The sequence below is a fragment of the Aotus nancymaae genome, unplaced genomic scaffold (assembly GCF_030222135.1).
Source record: "Aotus nancymaae isolate 86718 unplaced genomic scaffold, 86718_ANA_hifiasm-v0.15.2.pri h1tg000106l, whole genome shotgun sequence".
In the NCBI taxonomy this organism is placed as follows: Eukaryota; Metazoa; Chordata; class Mammalia; order Primates; family Aotidae; genus Aotus; species Aotus nancymaae.
Genome location: NW_026988521.1, coordinates 1749938 through 1766367, shown reverse-complemented (window position 1 = coordinate 1766367; position 16430 = coordinate 1749938). Strand labels below are relative to the sequence as shown.

Genomic DNA, 16430 nt, shown 5'->3' with positions numbered 1-16430 from the left:
CCTCCTCCTCCCTGAGTCTCCTCTTCCCATGAGGACCCCAGTCCGTGGATCGAGGCTCACCCACCCCAGCGTGCCCTCGTCCTCGCCCGCTCACATCTGCAGACTCCGGCCAAGACCGCCCGCGCAGGCTGCGAGTAGGACTCACCTGTCCTTTTGCGGGGTGCAGTTCCATGGACTGTGGATACAGCAGTGGACGTACCTGGCTGAGAGAGCATTCAGATAACAGTGACATTGATGAGCTTACCTCTTTCTGGTTCCTATCCCTCATTCTCTTTGTAAATGCCCTTAAAGTTTGTCCTGAAATGTTTATTTTAGGAAAGGCTAGATTTCTGTATAAACAGACTTCGCAATTTTTTTTCATGTACATTGTACATTTTGAAACAGCCCCACACATCATAGCAAAGTTACCAAGGAGATGCAAGAACGTCTGCCAGAGCCCATGGGGACCCGTCCACCTGACACCCCTAGCCCCGTGCCCGGGCATGTGTTTCCTATACGCAGGGGTGTCCCAGCACAGGATGGCCATCCAGCTGGGAGCTGACGTGGATTCGTTGGTACTGTCCCCTGCTTGGACCCCGTCTGAGTGTCTCAGGGGTCGCAGCGGCCCGGCCAGGGTCACTGGCCCTCTGTGACGTCGCCACCTTGGCCTGGAGGAGTCCCCATCTTGCTTCTAGGGTGTGCCCTGGCCAGGGACCCGGTGAGGCTGCCGATGTGGCCTCGGAGGGCAGGGCTGAGTCTTCCGGGACTCCACCCAGCACAGGGCTAGTGGTGTGACTTGCTTACTCCTCACGGTGGGCTCTGCCCGGCTGCTCCCCAGGAACTAATGAGTGTCCCATGTGGGAGGCACCTCAGGACCCCTCGAAGATCCTGTCCACTTTCCTCAGTGAAAAACCAGAGTCCCCCACAAAGCAACTCAGAAACCAGGTGCGCTGAGATCAGGGTGTGACCACAGCAGTGAGGAAGGAAGGCTGGACACAGAGCACAGCCTGATATTAAAGCGTTTATCCCAGGTCTCCAGCAATGCGGAATGATGATTTCCTATTTTATTCCTTGGGTTAGAAACCCTTACAAACATGGTTTCTTTTTTCACTCAAATCCCAGATTTGGCCAGAGGGAGCCCCCCAGGCGGGGCCTTTGTCCTTTGTCCTGGTCCTGTCCTCTGGGCCCCTCCCTGCTTTCTGGCTCTGTGCACTTCCCGCCTCAGCCCTGGCATTAGCTGTTTCTCCAAGGAGCCTTGGTTCCCGCTAGGCGAGCGTTGCTTTTAGAAGGCTTTGAAGAATTTTTTAATTGTCCTAACAGTACTGTTTGTAGTGTGAATAAGGCACCCTTTTCTTCATTGGAAGCCAATGCCTTCATTTTCCTCTGAGTACCCTAATTTTTGAATCTCTGTGATCTCAGCCCATCCTCCCAGAAGCCATTGCCAGCTGAAGGGCGAGGTCTGCAGAGACCTCAGACAGGCTGGCAGCTGCTGTGGTCAGCGCGTCTCAGCTTGACCGGGGAAGCATGGTGGATTTCCACCCACCAGAGTTTTCTTCTCAGAGTGCATCTCGGCCAGGGCATTTGTGTGACCCACAGTTCAACTGTCTGTGGCTCACGTCACGCAGAAACCTGCCTGCGCCGCGTGCTCTGCCCCACACGCTTCCCCTCGCACGCAGAATTCCAGTGAACGGGGAGTTTGCAGCCGAGCAGCGTATGCTGTTTAAAATATGAAATGGTTCCATTCAAAATGAGAAGTGGACACTCAAAAGTTTCCCATACTGTCACTTGGAATTCTCTGCAGTTGTGTTTGTTAACCCGCTAACTTGAATGCTTTGAAACAAAGAATCATGTAAGTGTTCTTCTTTGTGACACGCTCTCCAGAGTGAGAAGCACCGACCAGCCTTGTGTTTCCAGAACAGTCTCTGAGCTGGACGGTCATCCCCACCTGCTCTTTGGACTTTGTTCCACTATGGTGCGAAGCCTCTGTGGCCGGGGCTACACGCCTTCAGCCTGCCTGCCGCAGCCAGGCCCCACCAGACTGCGTGGTCTCAGTTCAGGCCTTCCAGACCAGTGCTTCCTGAACGGGAAAGCAGCAGGTTTTGGTTTTTGGGATCCCGTTGTGTTTGTGAGTAGAGAATTTGACTTTGCTGAGACCTGACCGCGGAGTCCCACAGTGTGAAGACCGTGAGGTAGGGCCTGTCCCATCTGCTGCACGTCTGTCGTGTAGGCGCAGGTGTGGTGGGGGTGGGGAGCACGGCAGATGGCAGGGACTCAGCGAAGCCGCCGTCCTCCCGGGGCTGCTACAGGTGGGGTCTGGGCTGCCCCTGGCTCCTGTGGCGTCCTCTCTGCCCACGTCTGGTGGACTTGGGGCTCTGCCAGGCTCCAGAGCTCTGGTGTGTCCTTCCCCTGAAGTCCAGGCGGCCCCGACACAGCACACTCAGTGTTCCCAGGGGGCTTGGTGGACATGTCCACGCTCAGTAATGGGCATGGGTCACACTGGGGCCAGGCATGCAGCCTGTGCCCTGCAGGGGGCGGGGGTGGGCCTGATGCTACCCCTCAACCCACACCATGGAGGCACCCACCTCTGCCCCCGGGGGTGCCTGGTCCCAAGTGTGCTGGGGCCGTGCTCGCTTGAGGGCCAGTGGGTGCCACGGCCCCTTGTTGTCTCGGGGCGTCCAGGCCATGACGTTGTCATTGCCATCGTCGATTTTGCAGCCTTCCCCCTTCCCCCAGCCCTTCTCCATCAGGCTGGGTCAGAGTGCACTGCCTCCACTCCTCGCTGCCACGCTGGGGGGAGCTGTGTGGGCAGGCACGGGATGGCCGAGCTCCGGTCTACCTGCCAGCCAGGGCGCCCAGGAAACCATGGGGGTCTCTCCAGGACAGGCAGCGCCCGAGCCTTCGTCTGGTTTGAGAAAGAAGAAGGGTGAGGCTGGCCGTGTCCCCACCTGGTCGTTGTTTGGTTCATTTTCTCCTTATTACTGAAAGGCTGGTCAGCGTGGGGATGATGCTTTCCCGGTGAGGTGAGGTGTCCAGTGGCCAGAATGAGGCAGGTGTGGGTGTGGCGGAAGGGTGGGCTTGGGCGGAAGGAGCTGGGAAGTGGAGGAGGCAGGTGTGGGTGTAGGGGAAGGGTGGGCCTTGCTGGAAGGAGCTGGGAAGTGGAGGCCTTCCTTGCTGAGGAGCCCTGGCCACAGCAGGAGGTGCTGGAGGCTCAGCGGCAAGCCCCGTCTGCTCCGTTTCCACCCCTGCAGGTCCTTGTTGCCATTGTTGGTTCAGAGTTAAAATGGCTTCTGCTGCCTTTAGGGTCCTCCCAGTGTAGAAAAGAACAAAAGTCCTCTCCTAAGATTGTGGCTCTAGTGCCTCCGTGGGTCTGGCTGAGAGGTTGTGCTTTTAAAGGTGAACGGATGGGTGAGTGGTGAACCCGTGCAGTGCTCTAGCTGCTGCAGGAGGAGCCGCGCGCACCCACCAGTGCTCAGGGCTGTCTGTGGGTGCCGGTAGGCGGGTCTCGGGTCCGGCCAACTGCGCCTTGAGGGATGTGTGCGCTGCAGTGGCTGAAGCGCTGTGCAAGCTGCTCCTTGATAGATATCGTCTCAGTGTGTCTCTCGCATCTGACACAGGGAGCCAGGGGCCTGCGCCGCTGTGGGTGGTGATGCAGGGACCCTGGACAGTGGCCCCAGTGCGCTGAGGGCCCCCTGGGCACCACACCTGTTGCCCGACTTGAATGTTACTGAGCGTCTTCCTGGCCGGGTGTTTGCACGCGTGTGTTGGAGCCATCCTCAGGGTCAGCGTGCAGCTCTCCTGAGGTCCTCAGTGCCTGTGGTGACGGTTCCCTTCCCAGCACACGGTTCTAGTGACATACCTGTCAAGTGCAGAAGCATCTTCTAGAATGTCTTGCAGTGTCTGGATAAACAAGTGTGACATTGTTTGTGTCCCATCGCCAGATGAAGAGGATATCTGTGCCCTCTGGTCAGTGAAGGCAAGCATGCACAGGGCAAATTCATGCGTCTTAAGGGATCAAAACACCACCCTGCTGTGTCCCCCCACCCCAGCCTGCTAATTATAAAATAGGCTCGGGGAGATTTGAAAGATCAGACTTTCATATTTACATAAAAGGGAGATGAGTTCATGAAGGAGGCGTCACGGAGACCCCAAACCCCCTTCCCGTGGCTGTACCTGGCGTCGGTGTTGGAGGGTGTGGGTTTCAAGGGTGTCTTGCAGGACTGGTGTTTGCTGAGATCCGAGGTGGTGGGATGTGTTTCCTCCTTCAGCAGGAGCTAGCGTGGCACTTCTGTAACCGTCCGACGTTTTCACCAAACTTGATGATTGCTTCCAGGGATGCCCGCTGTCTGCAGCCCCGGCATGGTGCCCGTGGCCCTGCCCCCAGCCGCTGCGAACACCCAGCCCCGCTGTAGCGAGGAAGACCTCAAAGCCATCCAGGACGTGTTCCCCAACATGGAGCAGGAGGTGATCCGCTCTGTGCTGGAAGCCCAGCGAGGGAACAAGGACGCCGCCATCAACTCCCTGCTGCAGATGGGGGAGGAGCCGTAGAGCCCCCGCCTTGCTGCCTGTTGCCCAGCTCTGTTGCCGGCCCGGTTTCCCCCAAGGAATGCTGCCCCATCAAGATTTCCATGAAAGAGCACCTGTGTCGCCCCTCCACAGCTACGTCTGTGCCACCCGTCCACACCTGTTCTGGGGATGCATGTGGATTGTCGGTTCCCAGCGGCCCAGGACTGGGCGGAGCTCCCCTCTCGTCTTGTGTTGGGGGTCCCTGGGATGTGCATCTCCCCTTCTCTGCTGTTCTGGAAAATGGTCTTGCTGTCGAGAGCAGCTGCTTCTGCCAGGGTGTTGGGTGCTGGAGGTTGTCGGGCGCCTGCCTGTCTGATTCGATTCATGGCATTTTGTTACGTGACAATTGGAATAGAGCTGTTCATTTAAGGCATACACAATCCCTCACACTGATTTGTGGGTTTTTTTTAGAACTTCCCAAAAACTCAAGCCCTTGCCCTAACATGCTTTGCTGTGAGCCTGGCCCCTGCCCAGGGCTTGGGTCTGGTGAGCGGAGCCGCTTCTTCCTGTGGACGGCCTCTGGCCTCGCTCACCTGGCCACTGTCCAGCCAGCCTGTGACAGACTGCGGCCTGAAGGCAAGATGAACCCCCACCTGGCGTGAGGAAGGGAGCCTGGCACGATCACCTGGGCTCTGCCCGATTGCCAGCCAGCAGGCATCTGAAGCAGGGCCCTTCGCCTGCCAGAGGCTGTTGTCCGTCTCCTGCCGCGCTCATGCCGGCTACCGGGGTGCCTCCCAGGACGCTTTTCCTCAACAGGCCTTGCAAGGTCGGGGTGGGAGGTGACAGAGGCAGCATTATGTGTTTCTGAGGGGGCATCGTGGCACTGCCAGCCGACTGCTGATGACGGCCTGGGTTCGGTGTGGCGAGGGAGGCCTGGCGAATGTGGCACTGGAAGGCTTTCTGAGGCAGGAGGGGCACCTCTGCCTGCCTGGGCTCTGTGTGTGGCATCTTGGCTCACAGGACAGATTAGAGGATGAAATCAGAAATCCCAAAGCTTCTCAAAAGTGACGCACTTTAGCCCGCATGCCGTCGAGACTCCTGTGTACACAGCTGCGTGCCCGTGGTGTTCGAGGTTCGTGTCTGTTCCCAGCCTTTGGATGTGCATCCTCTGAGAGGACAGAGAGAATGCTCACGGCAGGTCTTCCGTGGAAGGTACAGGCGGGGGAAGTGAGCGCTTTCATTTGAGTCTTTTTCTCCCTCTAAAAAAGAGGTTAAGTTTTAGTGTCAGCTAGAAAATAACTGCTTTCTGCCACCTGTTGGTGGTTTTTGTTAAATACATTGTTCATAAATATTTATTTTTGTAAACTGTAGAAGTGTGTGGTGACTGTGGGGAGGGCTGGTGGCAGCAGAGGCCGACCACTCAGACGGAGGCCCTGGGATTCTATCTGATGGCCTGGTCCTGTGCCTGTGTAGATTTCTTCTCCATTGGGAATGAAGGTGTCAGGCAGGACTGGAACGTTCTAGATGCTATGTTCCGTGATATTAGCGACTCTTAACCCGGGACGGGCCGCAGGCCACGCTGGAAGGCCTCACTGTGCTGGGGCTTTGGCTACCCGGCGCCCAGGTGTGGCCACAAGCATGAGTTTCTGCCTCCGCATTGCTGGGGTGCAGTGAGACTGCCACACGCGTGCACGTGTGGTTCTGTGGGTGTCTGCTGAAGAGGGCATGGCCCCTGCTGCCGGCCCCTGGAGCAGCCCATGTGGAGGCCCAGTGGGCCGGCCTCACTGGAGGGAGCACCACCTTCACCCATGACGCCACGCCGGCCACCGTCGCTTAGTTTTGTTTTTCATGAACACTTTATTTTTTTAATAGATGTCACATTTTATGAGGCCTTTAAATAAGATTCTTCTTCCTTTCACTTATGCTTCATTTCCTGTCTGAAGGCTTACTGCATGAAGCTGCTTGCTGAGCCCTCTGAGAGGTCCCCAGAATTAGCCATTTCACATCCCCCCGCCCCCTCCTGTGTCAGGTGCAGATGAGGTCGTAGCACTCAGGACAGGCTTGTTCACTGGCTCGGAGGGGAGGCCGCAGTGGGTTTGGGAGCTGGGCTGAGACCCCTGGTGTCTGAGGGCTGCTCCTGCTCCTGGGTTGAACATGCAGGCCGTCGGCCAGCTCTGTGGCAGCGATCACTGAGGACGGCCTGACTGGGCCATCTCTGAGCCTGTGGCTGGGGCCCCCGTGGCATGGCGTGGCTGTGTTTTCCTCTGCTGGGCAGATGCCGGTGGGTGGCATCAGAGTCCAGGTGTTCTGGGCCTGTGTAGCCTGGGGCCTCAGGCTTGCCGGGGCCTGCGTGTCGAGGGCACCTGGAGTCACCGGACGCTCCTGCCTGTCCTCCCCTCTGCAGATGCTGCCCAGACGCTCCTGCCTCCCCTCCCCCCAAAACTGCAGATGCTGCTGGGACACTTCCTCCTCCTCTCCTCCCTGCAGATGCTGCCTGGAGCCTCCCACCTCCCCTCTCCCTTGCAGATCCTGCTGGGACACACCCTCCTCCCTCCCCACTGCAGATGCTGCCCAGAGGCTCCCGCCTCCCCTCTCCCCTGCAGATGCTGCCCTGATGCTTCCGCCCTCCCCGCTGCAGATGCTGCCCTGAAGCTCCTGCCTCCCCTCCCCTCTGCAGATGCTGTTCTGCAGGGTGCCCGAGGGAGGGGTCTCAGAACGTGAGCTTCCGATTATTTTATTGGGGTCCGTTGTCCAGATTTTTCTTTGATTGTAAAATATATTTTTACTTTTTAGTCTTCTAATTTAATAAATGATCCATATAAAAATAGAGAAATAAAGTCCTTTAAGGGAAGGTTTACCATGTTTGTTCCCGAGTATTTTTTAACTTAATTCACAATACGCAGGAATGAGGAATCAGAATCGGGGCGTTCACGCGTTAAGTCTCGGAGCAGTGACTGTACACCTTCAGATCAAGCCTGAGCTTTGCCTTCCGGACTGAATGAGAGGAGGGAAGGCCCAGGGGCTCCTCCCTGAACACTGCAGTGGGCGTGGGTCTGCTGCTCAGGCCCAGGCACCCTTTCCCTGCTGGGTGGTTGTTTGTGTCTTTTCATTTCCAGGCCATTTCCATCTGGGAGTGAGTGTGGAACACGACCCTGTTCTAAGAGAGCCGACTGGGAACCGTGGCACCCCTGACTCAGGAGTCTGAGCCCCAGTGATGACTGGCTCATGTGTAGGGAGCAAAACATCCTTAAATGTGAAAGGCACTCCAGAACTCCAGGCTACCCCTCACACCCAGGCACACATGCATTGCTGCAGCATCCACGGACACAGGGTGTCTGCTTCCTCTCTGCTGCCCGACCCCTGAGCTGTGCCTGTCGAACCCTGCCTCCACCTGCACGTGGCCTTTCACAGAAACGGTGGGGTGTCTGCTCCCGCTCTGCCACCTAAACCCTGAGCCAGCCATGCCTGCCAGGGCATCCCTGCCATGGAACACCAGGGTTGCTGGGGAACCACAGTGCTTCAGTGCAGAGCCGGGGAGAGCGGGGAGGGCCCACGCCTGCCGCAGAACAGGGATGCTACGAACCACAGTGCTTCAGTGCAGAGCTCGGCTCACGGGAGAGCGGGAGGGCCTCGCGGTGGGGATGGGGAGTGTGTGACATGGAATGCCAGTGATACCAGCAGGCCCGGGCCCCGGGGCTGTCTCTCCAGAATGTGGCCTGGTGCCCACGTACGAGGCTTCAGCAGCGCTTGCCAAGTGAACAGGGTGCCCACATCCCGGGTGTCCTGGACCTTTGCAGCTGGCAGGCCTGGCACCAGCACTTCAGCAGCCAGGAGACGGGGCTGAGCTGGAGAATGGGGCCCCTGTCATGCCAGGCCATTGGGAAGGCGGTTCCCTTGTTGAAAAGGTGGAGCTAATGTAAGGTTTAAATGAGGCAACTGAGGCCAGTTATTGGAATAAAGTAATTTAATCGGCTCCTGGGCGAGGTTCTGCAGTCTAACAAGAGGGGCCAGAGAAGTCGCACTTGACTCATCGTGGTCACGGGTTTTATAGGGAGTGTAGGCGTTTTGATTGGTTGTGGGGAAGCAGGACATGGACATGGCAAGTTGCTATTGGCAGGTAGGCAGGATTTCCGGCGAGCGGGCCGCCCAGGGGGAGTGGGACCTGGACAGAGCAAAATGCTATTGGGCAGGTTTTGGCGGGACTACTTTCAAATTTTGGCGGGGTTCTCCAACGGCGGGCTAGGTGCTGAGGGCAGAGCCTAGTGCTGAGGGCAGAGCCTAGTGTTGAGTGCAGATTTGAGTGCTGAGTGCAGAAGTGGGCGTGGGGGAGTTACGTGGTGGGCTAGGTGCAGTGTAGGGCTTGGTGCTGGGCGTGGAGAGGGCTGGGCGTGTCGGAGCTCCTGGCGAGGCGACCGGCCTTACATTCCGACCCTTTTGATGATATAGGACACCGCTTCTTTCTGGCTACTTCCTGCTGAATAGGGGCGGAGTGAGGGGGACTGGTCAGTTGGCTGGTGCCTCGGTTGGGAGTCGGACGTGGGGTGAAGCAGCATCTGATTTATGACACCCTGGATTTCCCTCATGCGGGCCTGTAAAACCCTGAGGACAAACGGGGCCAGCATTAGCAGAAGACAAAGCACGACAATGAGAGTGATGATGGGGTTAACCAGGTAAGTATGGGGATTGCCACCAGTTGAGAGGCGAGACCGATGTATTTTGCTTCTTGCGGAGGTCTTCCTGGAGGCGGTGGAGAGTGTTGACGTTTTCTTCTACCAGGCCTGATTCATTGATATAGTAGCAGCACTGTTCCTGAAGAAACAGACAGGTACCTCCCTTTTCTGCTGTTAGCAGGTTAAGGGCCCATCGGTTCTGGAGAGTTACCTGGGCCAGCGACATGATTTGTCACTGGAGGGAGGCCAGGGAGGCGGCTGACGCTTCAATAGCCACACGGAGCTTGTCTTCCAGTTGAGCGACTGAAGTGACACTGTAGCCCATCGCTCCGCCTCCTATTCCCGCAGCCGCTAAAGAGGATGCTAAGGAGAGGCCGACTACTGTTGGGAGGAAGACAGCTCATTTGTTTCAGTGAGCAGGGGAAGGCGTAAGGGGGGATAGGAGCTTGGCTTGCCCGTATACCTCTAACTGCGGGACTAGAGTAACGGGCACGCAAGGGCAAGGGAAGGAGGCATTAATGGCTTCGGTTAAGGGTCTGTTACACCAGAAGTATCCTCCCGGAGGTACGTAGAGGGAGGAGTTTACTCTTACTGTGCTGTTGCAGCGGGGGTTGGAACTGCTGGTTGTTCCATAGCAGAAAGAGAGATTTTGAGAGTGCCCTCCGAACAAGGGGATACCCGTTAGGGTGGTGCTAGGCCCCGTAGGTGACTGTGACAGATTTAACCTGGACTGGAGGGGAACTGCGGCTAAGGGGGTTTTGTTGAGAGAGGCACATCAAAAACAGTGGGTGAGATTTATGGCTTTGGTTAAGTACAACATGTTAGCGCCCAGCTGTATTAGAGTTAGCCAGGAGAAAGGTTGGGAACTGCTGTTTGGGGGTTTGATTTGGTTAGTTAGTTCATTCTGTAGGATGGTATGGCCTACTGAGCTGAGTTGCTCTATTCCTTCAGGAACAACGCGGGTATAGGACCGGAATATTAGCCACGTCGCCTGGGGTGTGAAAAGGTGTAGTCTACGTACAATTTGCCTTGTACTCCAGCGTTCCAGCGATCGTTCCAGGGGTCACGGATGTGGAGGAGCAGAGTTTCGTTGGAAAAGCGAGCTAGTACTTGGTTGCTGGTGGAGGACGGGGGCCTTGGTCTGTGGATTTTGCAAGAGTAATAGGGGCATCCTCCGTATGTGGTGTTCCACCAATGACAGTAGTCGTGGGTTTGGTCATAGAGAAAGCATAGTCCGTGTAGGTAGGTGTGGCCTTCCTCCCGCAGGACAGCACTTTTACCTGGCAAAATAGGAGTGACTACAGCAGACTGGCAACCCTTGCGTTAGCGGTCTGCTTGGCCAATGTAGTGAGTTTTAGTGGTAGGGCCTTCCATCCAGGATTCCTGAAGGAAGAACCGCCAGACATAGTAGGGGTTGGCTTTAAGAGGGGACACCAGAAGGATGGTTAGGAGGAGAGTTTGACGGGTTAGGAGTTGACAGACAGGGGCCACGGGTGAGGCGGAGGCGAGTGGGGCCCAGGGATTCAGATTTCCACTGATCATTTTGAGGGGCCATCTTGAGGCGGGACACATGATACCACAGAGGGTGACCCAGAAGTTTGGTGGCTGTGGGGGTGGTTAGGATAACAATGTGGTGTCCCGACCACCTGGGCTGCAGAGATCCTGGTTTGAGCTCCCGGAGGAGAACGCTGTCACCTGGCTGGAGAGGTGCTGCCGAGTGGGAGTCTCCAAGTCCTGGGACGATGGGGAGAGTGCGATCCACGTGCTCCCTGAGTAAGTGGCGGAGGAGAGAGAGGTAGGAGAGGTAGGAGGCTAGGGGAGGGGGTTGCACCGGGAGGTTATGGGAGACCAGGAAAGACTGGCCGTACAGCAATTCAAAGGGGCAGAGGCCTGTTGGCCCCCGTGGGGTGGCTTGGACCCGGGCTAGAGCAAGAGGCAGGAGTGTGGGCCAGGAGAGTTTTACCTCAGTGGCGAGTTTGGCCAAATGGTCTTTGAGGATGCCGTGAGCCCGTTCAACTTTACCTGATGACTGAGGGTGGTAGGGGATGTGTAGTTTCCAGGAGATGTTGAGAGACTTGGCGACCAGCTGGACCACCTGAGCTGTAAATGCTGGACCGTTGTCTGACTGGATGGTTGCAGGTAAGCCGAAACGAGGGATGATTTCCCGAATCAAGAGGGAGGCCACCGTGTCCGCGGTTTCCCTGGAGGTGGGAAAGGCTTCAATCCATCCAGAAAAGGTATCTACAAAGATTAGGAGGTAGCGGAGTTTTTTGTGAGTGGGCATGTGAGTAAAATCAATTTGCCAATCCTGGGCCGGCAGGTTGCCACGCATTTGGTGGGTAGGAAACTGTGGCCTTAAGCCTCCCTGAAACGAGACCTTAGAGCAAGTTTGGCATGCCTTATGTACCTGCTCAATTGTCTGTTGTAGACCTGGTGAGAAGAAAAGGGGCTGCGGAAAGCGGTGTGGCGCCTTGGGCCCTACATGTAAGGATTGGTGGATTTCAGCAATAATTTTGGGGGCCTGTTCCCAGGGAAGGGCGATCTTGTTGTTTAGGAAGATCCAGCCCTGATCAGACTCGGTTCCCCCTTTTAATATGAGGGCTTGTTTTTTTGATGGTGAGTAAACCGGCGGCGTGGTTGTAGTGAGGACAAGGATTGGAGTGGGGGCTAGTCTGCTGTTGGTTAAGGATTTTGCTGCCGCATCTGCCCTTGCATTGCCCCGAGAGACGGCATCTTGCTGGGCCTGGTGCCCTCAGCAGTGAATGACAGTGACCTCTTTGGGCAGTGACAGGGCCTGCAGGAGATTAGAGATCTGGGTAGCATTGATTATGGGGGACCCTTTTGTGGTAAGGAATCCCCGCTCTTTCCAAAGGGCAGAGTGGCAGTGGGTAATGAGAAAGGCATACTTGGAGTCTGTATAGATACTCGCTCACTTTCCCTGCACTAGCGTGAGAGCCCAGGTTAAGGCAATGAGCTCTGCTTTTTGTGATGTGGTTCCAACAGGGAGGTGACGTGCCTCGAGGGTGGCTGAATCTGTGACTACGGCATAGGCCGCTTTTCGTCGCCCCTCGGCTGTCATTATTGAACTTCCATCCACATAGAAAGTAAGGTCTGGGTTAGGTAAGGGAAGGTCGGACAAGCCTTCTCGAGGTTTGGCAAATGCATCTATTAGTTCAGGGCTGGAGTGGGCTGGAGAGGGGGAAAGGGATGGAAGGGGCAGTCAGGTAGCCAGGTTGAGTGGAGAAGTGGGATGCAGGCTAACTGAAGGGTTTTCAATAAAGAGTAGATGGAACTCCTGTAGGCGAGAGGGTCCTAGGTGAGCGAGAGATTTGTGAGAGAGAAGGTCGGTGAGCCGATGGGGAGAAAACACTGAGATGGGCTGGCCCAAGGTAAGTTTTGGGGATTCTTTGGTGAGTTCTCTTGCTGCTCCCAGGACCTGCAGGCAAGGCTGCCATCCCCTGACCGTGGGGTCGAGTTGTTTTGATAAGTAGGCTACTGGACGGTACACGGGGCCCAGGGGTTGGGTTAAGAACCCAACTGCAATTCCCTGTTTTTTGTCAGTGAACAAGTGGGAGGGGCGGTTGAGATCCGGCAGTTGGAGCGGGGGTGCTGTGGACAAGGCAGTTTGTAGGGTTTTAAAAGCCTGTTTTACTCCCCCAGGGTGGGAGAGGGGTCCCGTGGGTGTGTCTTTAGCAGCTGCATACAGAGGTTTAGCTAGAGAGGCAAAATTAGGTATCCAATGGCAGAAGAATCCTACAAACCCTAAAAAGGAGAGAATTTGGTCAGCCGTCTCTGGAGACTGTAGCGAAAGGAGTGCCTTTTGGCGATCTGCTGTCAGGCTTTTAGCTGTAGGGGTGAGGCAAATGCCCAAGTAGACTACTGAGGTGACTGACAACTGTGCCTTGGAGGGAGATACCCGGTACCCTTGAGATCGCAGAAAGTTAAGGAGAGCGGCAGTATGCTGTTGAGACAGGGAGAGGGAGGGGCTGCAAAGTAACAGGTCGTCCACATACTGAAGGAGGAGACTGGGTTGGAGGGGGCAGGAGCTAAGGTCATCTGCTAAGGCTTGTCTGAAAATATGGGGGCTGTCTCTGAATCCCTGGGGCAGGACCGTCCAGGTGAGCTGTTGTGACAGGTTGGTGTCCGGATCAGTCCAGGTGGAGGCAAAGAGAAAGTAAGACTCAGGGTGTAGAGGAATGGTAAAGAAGGCATCCTTGAGGTCAAGAACTGTAAAATGGGAGGTAGTGGAGGGAATGTTGGATAGCAGGGTGGATGGGTTGGGGACTACCGTGTGGAGGGGTACCACCGCCTCGTTGATAAGGCGCAGGTCCTGAACTAGGCGGTAGTCGCCGGACGACTTTTGGATCGGCAAGATAGGAGTGTTGCAAGGGTAACTGGTGGGGATAAGGAGTCAGCGTGTGTTCGAGCCGCTGTAAGAATGCAGTCACACTCATCTGGAGTAAGGGTGGAGGACAGGATTACACAGGTGTCATGCCAGGTGAGGTCGCACGCCTGGGTGAGGTAGCGGAATTCTTTGGTGTAAGCAGTAGGGTTGGTGATGACCCTAGGCATTTTTCAATAGCTGATAGATCGGAGAGGGAGAAGGGAACGTGCACTCGGACAATGCCCTCTGCTCTGGCCACCTCACAGAGGGGACAAAGAGAGGTTTTGTCATTAGGAGCACAGCGCGAGTGAGTGTGAGCACTAACAGGAGCAGTCAGGTTGGGATCAGGAGGGGGAGGAGCTGGAGGGATTGAGGTTCTGCATAGGGCGGAGGATTATTGGGTCAGGCAGGCGGAAAGGAGAGTTCCTCGGACAGGTCGGGGTCAGAAAAGGAAGGGGAGGAGGGTGGAGGGGCTGAGGATGAAGAGGAAGTTTCTTTGGCTAGGAGCACCTGGGCGGTGGTGCAAGAGGAGCAGAAGGTGGGGTGGGAACAAAGATACCAGAAAGCCTGCACATAGGGGACCTCTGACCATTTACTGTTTTTTTTTTTGGCAAAAGTTGTTTAAGTCTGTCAGGACATTGAAGTCGAGTGTGCCCTCCAGAGGCCACTTAGACTGGTTGTCTAGAGGATACTGTGGCCAGGCCATGGTGGAGAGGAAGAGTAGCCTTCTCTTTTTTATGGAAAGACCCAGTTTGGGTAGATTTTGGACTAGGCATCCTAATGGCGACTTGGGGTCTAAGCGGGACTCGATTCCCCATAGTTGGCTTTTGTGGGGTAGTCGGAGGCGAGGAAGGGATAGGAACAGGTATTACACCTAACACGGGCAGAAGTATTCCTTTCCCAGAGAGGGTGGCTGAGAGAACTTACAGGCTGCAATGATTATAATAAGGAAGAAGATAAAAAGAGACAGGGCTAGAGCTATCTGCCACATGGAAGTGAGACCTCAGTGGTAGAAGAAGAATAGGAGGAGAAAAGAGAACACAGTTATTTCTAGGGGCCTGGCCTGAATTCAGTAAAGGTTCCCTGCAGCCAGTGGTCTGTTACTTACTGTAGAATATATGCTACTTTAAGGGAAGCAGGTCTAAACCACTGACATTGGCTAACAGGAGTTTAACAAAACTGGCGAATTTACAATAAAGACAGAACCACATATAGGATTGACAGACGAGGGATGGGTGCCCCCCAGATGGGAGACCAGTCTGATGCCTTCCCGGCCATGTCCCTGAAGGGATGTTTCAGGGCATCTTGGCTAAGGTGTACCTGTATAAACCCCGGGCTTGGTCACCTCAGAACTTTCAGTCCAGAGGTGAATCACTGTTATGCCTTATGACATCCCTGTGGAACTGCAGGTTGAGGCCCATGCAAGCCCCGTAGCTGTTAGGCCGTGGGACTACACATAAACTCACTCACTCATTCACTCATGCCGGGGTTAGGAAGAGAAACTGAAGGTTCAGCTACTCCATTAAGCAGGAAACGGCCGCTATCTTGAAAGAGGGAGAGAGAGAGAGAGTTAGGAGCAGGAAACGGCCGCCATTTTGAGAGAGAGGGAGAGAGAGAGAGAAAGAGAGTTAGTGTAAGGCAGGTTGCCCCATCGGGAGCTTGGATGCACGCCCCCCTTCTTTTTCAAAAGCCTGGACAAGCCCGGATGAGCTCAGGCAAGCTTAGACATGCTCAGGCTTGTTCCCTTCTCCCATGCTCACACAGCCTGACCCTCCCTTAAAGAGCCCAGTATGCAAACAAGGTGCTGTAACCATAGCTTCTTGTTAACCAATAGCAGCCAAGCCCTATTGACCAATAGCAGCCGAGTCTTAACAACCAATAGCTGCCAAGTCTTAACAACCAATAGCAGCTGACTAATTCCAACCAACAACAAGCCAAGTCCTAGGTCAAGTCTTGTAATTTACCCAATAGCAGTCCTGCTTTCCCACAACCAATCGAGCTGTTTCACTCCCTATAAAACCACATGTCTGAGAGGAGTCCCTGCGACTTCTCTGGCCCCTCCTGTCGGACCGCAGAACCTCACCCAGGAGCCTGAATAAATTCCTTCGCATTGGATCTATTCGTGCTGGCCTCAGTTTCTTTGTTTTATCCTCAGCGAGAACAGACCTTACAGTTAGAAGATAGGAGCAGAAACAGGAGCCAAGAATACAACAAGAAAGTAAGAGAGGGGAAGAAGAGAGGAGACAGAAAAGAGAGAGAGAGAGGAGACAGGAGAGAAAGAGAGACAGAGAGTTAGAAGATAGGAGCAGAAACAGGACCCAAGAATACAGCCGAATCTGGATTTGCTGCTTAGAATTTACTTACTCATCCACTTACTTGTGCTGAGGTTAGGAAGAGAAGCTGAAAGTGCAGTTACTCAATTAATGGGAGTTTTTATGCCAACAGGCTGGTTTGAGATAAATGTTTTGATGGCGTAAGCCGGGGGTTTGGTTCTGCTATGGGGCAGGGCCCGGATTTACAAATGGGGCTTCTGATTACTCACACCTTGGCCGCTGCTGCGGAGGTGGTCAGAAGAGCAGCTCAGCGTCCTGGGCTGCGCTACTGAACACTGGAGGATACGAGAGGGTTCAGGAAGGTGGGGACATCTCCCTCAGAATCCTGACCCTGAGAAACCCCTTATGGGGAGAAGACAAGAGTGTAGGGACGTCTCCTGTATGCTCAGGTCCTCGAGACAAGGCCGGGGCCCCGGGCCCATGGCGAGAGACGAGAAGGAGTACCCGACACGGCCGCGATTACAAGCGGGGAGTCCACGAGGCAAGCAGCGGGAGGAGTTGTGGGCAACAGAAGTCTTACCTTGCAGCAGAGCAGCTCCCCAGTCCAGCTTTGAGTGGAGG

At 55.4% G+C, this 16430-nt stretch overlaps 1 protein-coding gene across 2 annotated transcripts in view; it reads left to right on the top strand.

The window, feature by feature from the left end:
• TOLLIP (toll interacting protein) overlaps positions 1-4625 on the top strand; it is a 35514-nt gene extending 30889 nt beyond the window's left edge. For both annotated transcript variants that reach the window (XM_021676966.2, XM_012456124.3), the window contains exon 6: positions 4310-4625. In XM_021676966.2, coding sequence (XP_021532641.1) covers positions 4310-4524 — 215 coding nt within the window. In that variant the 3' untranslated portion in view covers positions 4525-4625. The remainder of the gene's footprint in view (positions 1-4309) is intronic.
• Positions 4626-16430: the final 11805 nt, after the last annotated feature.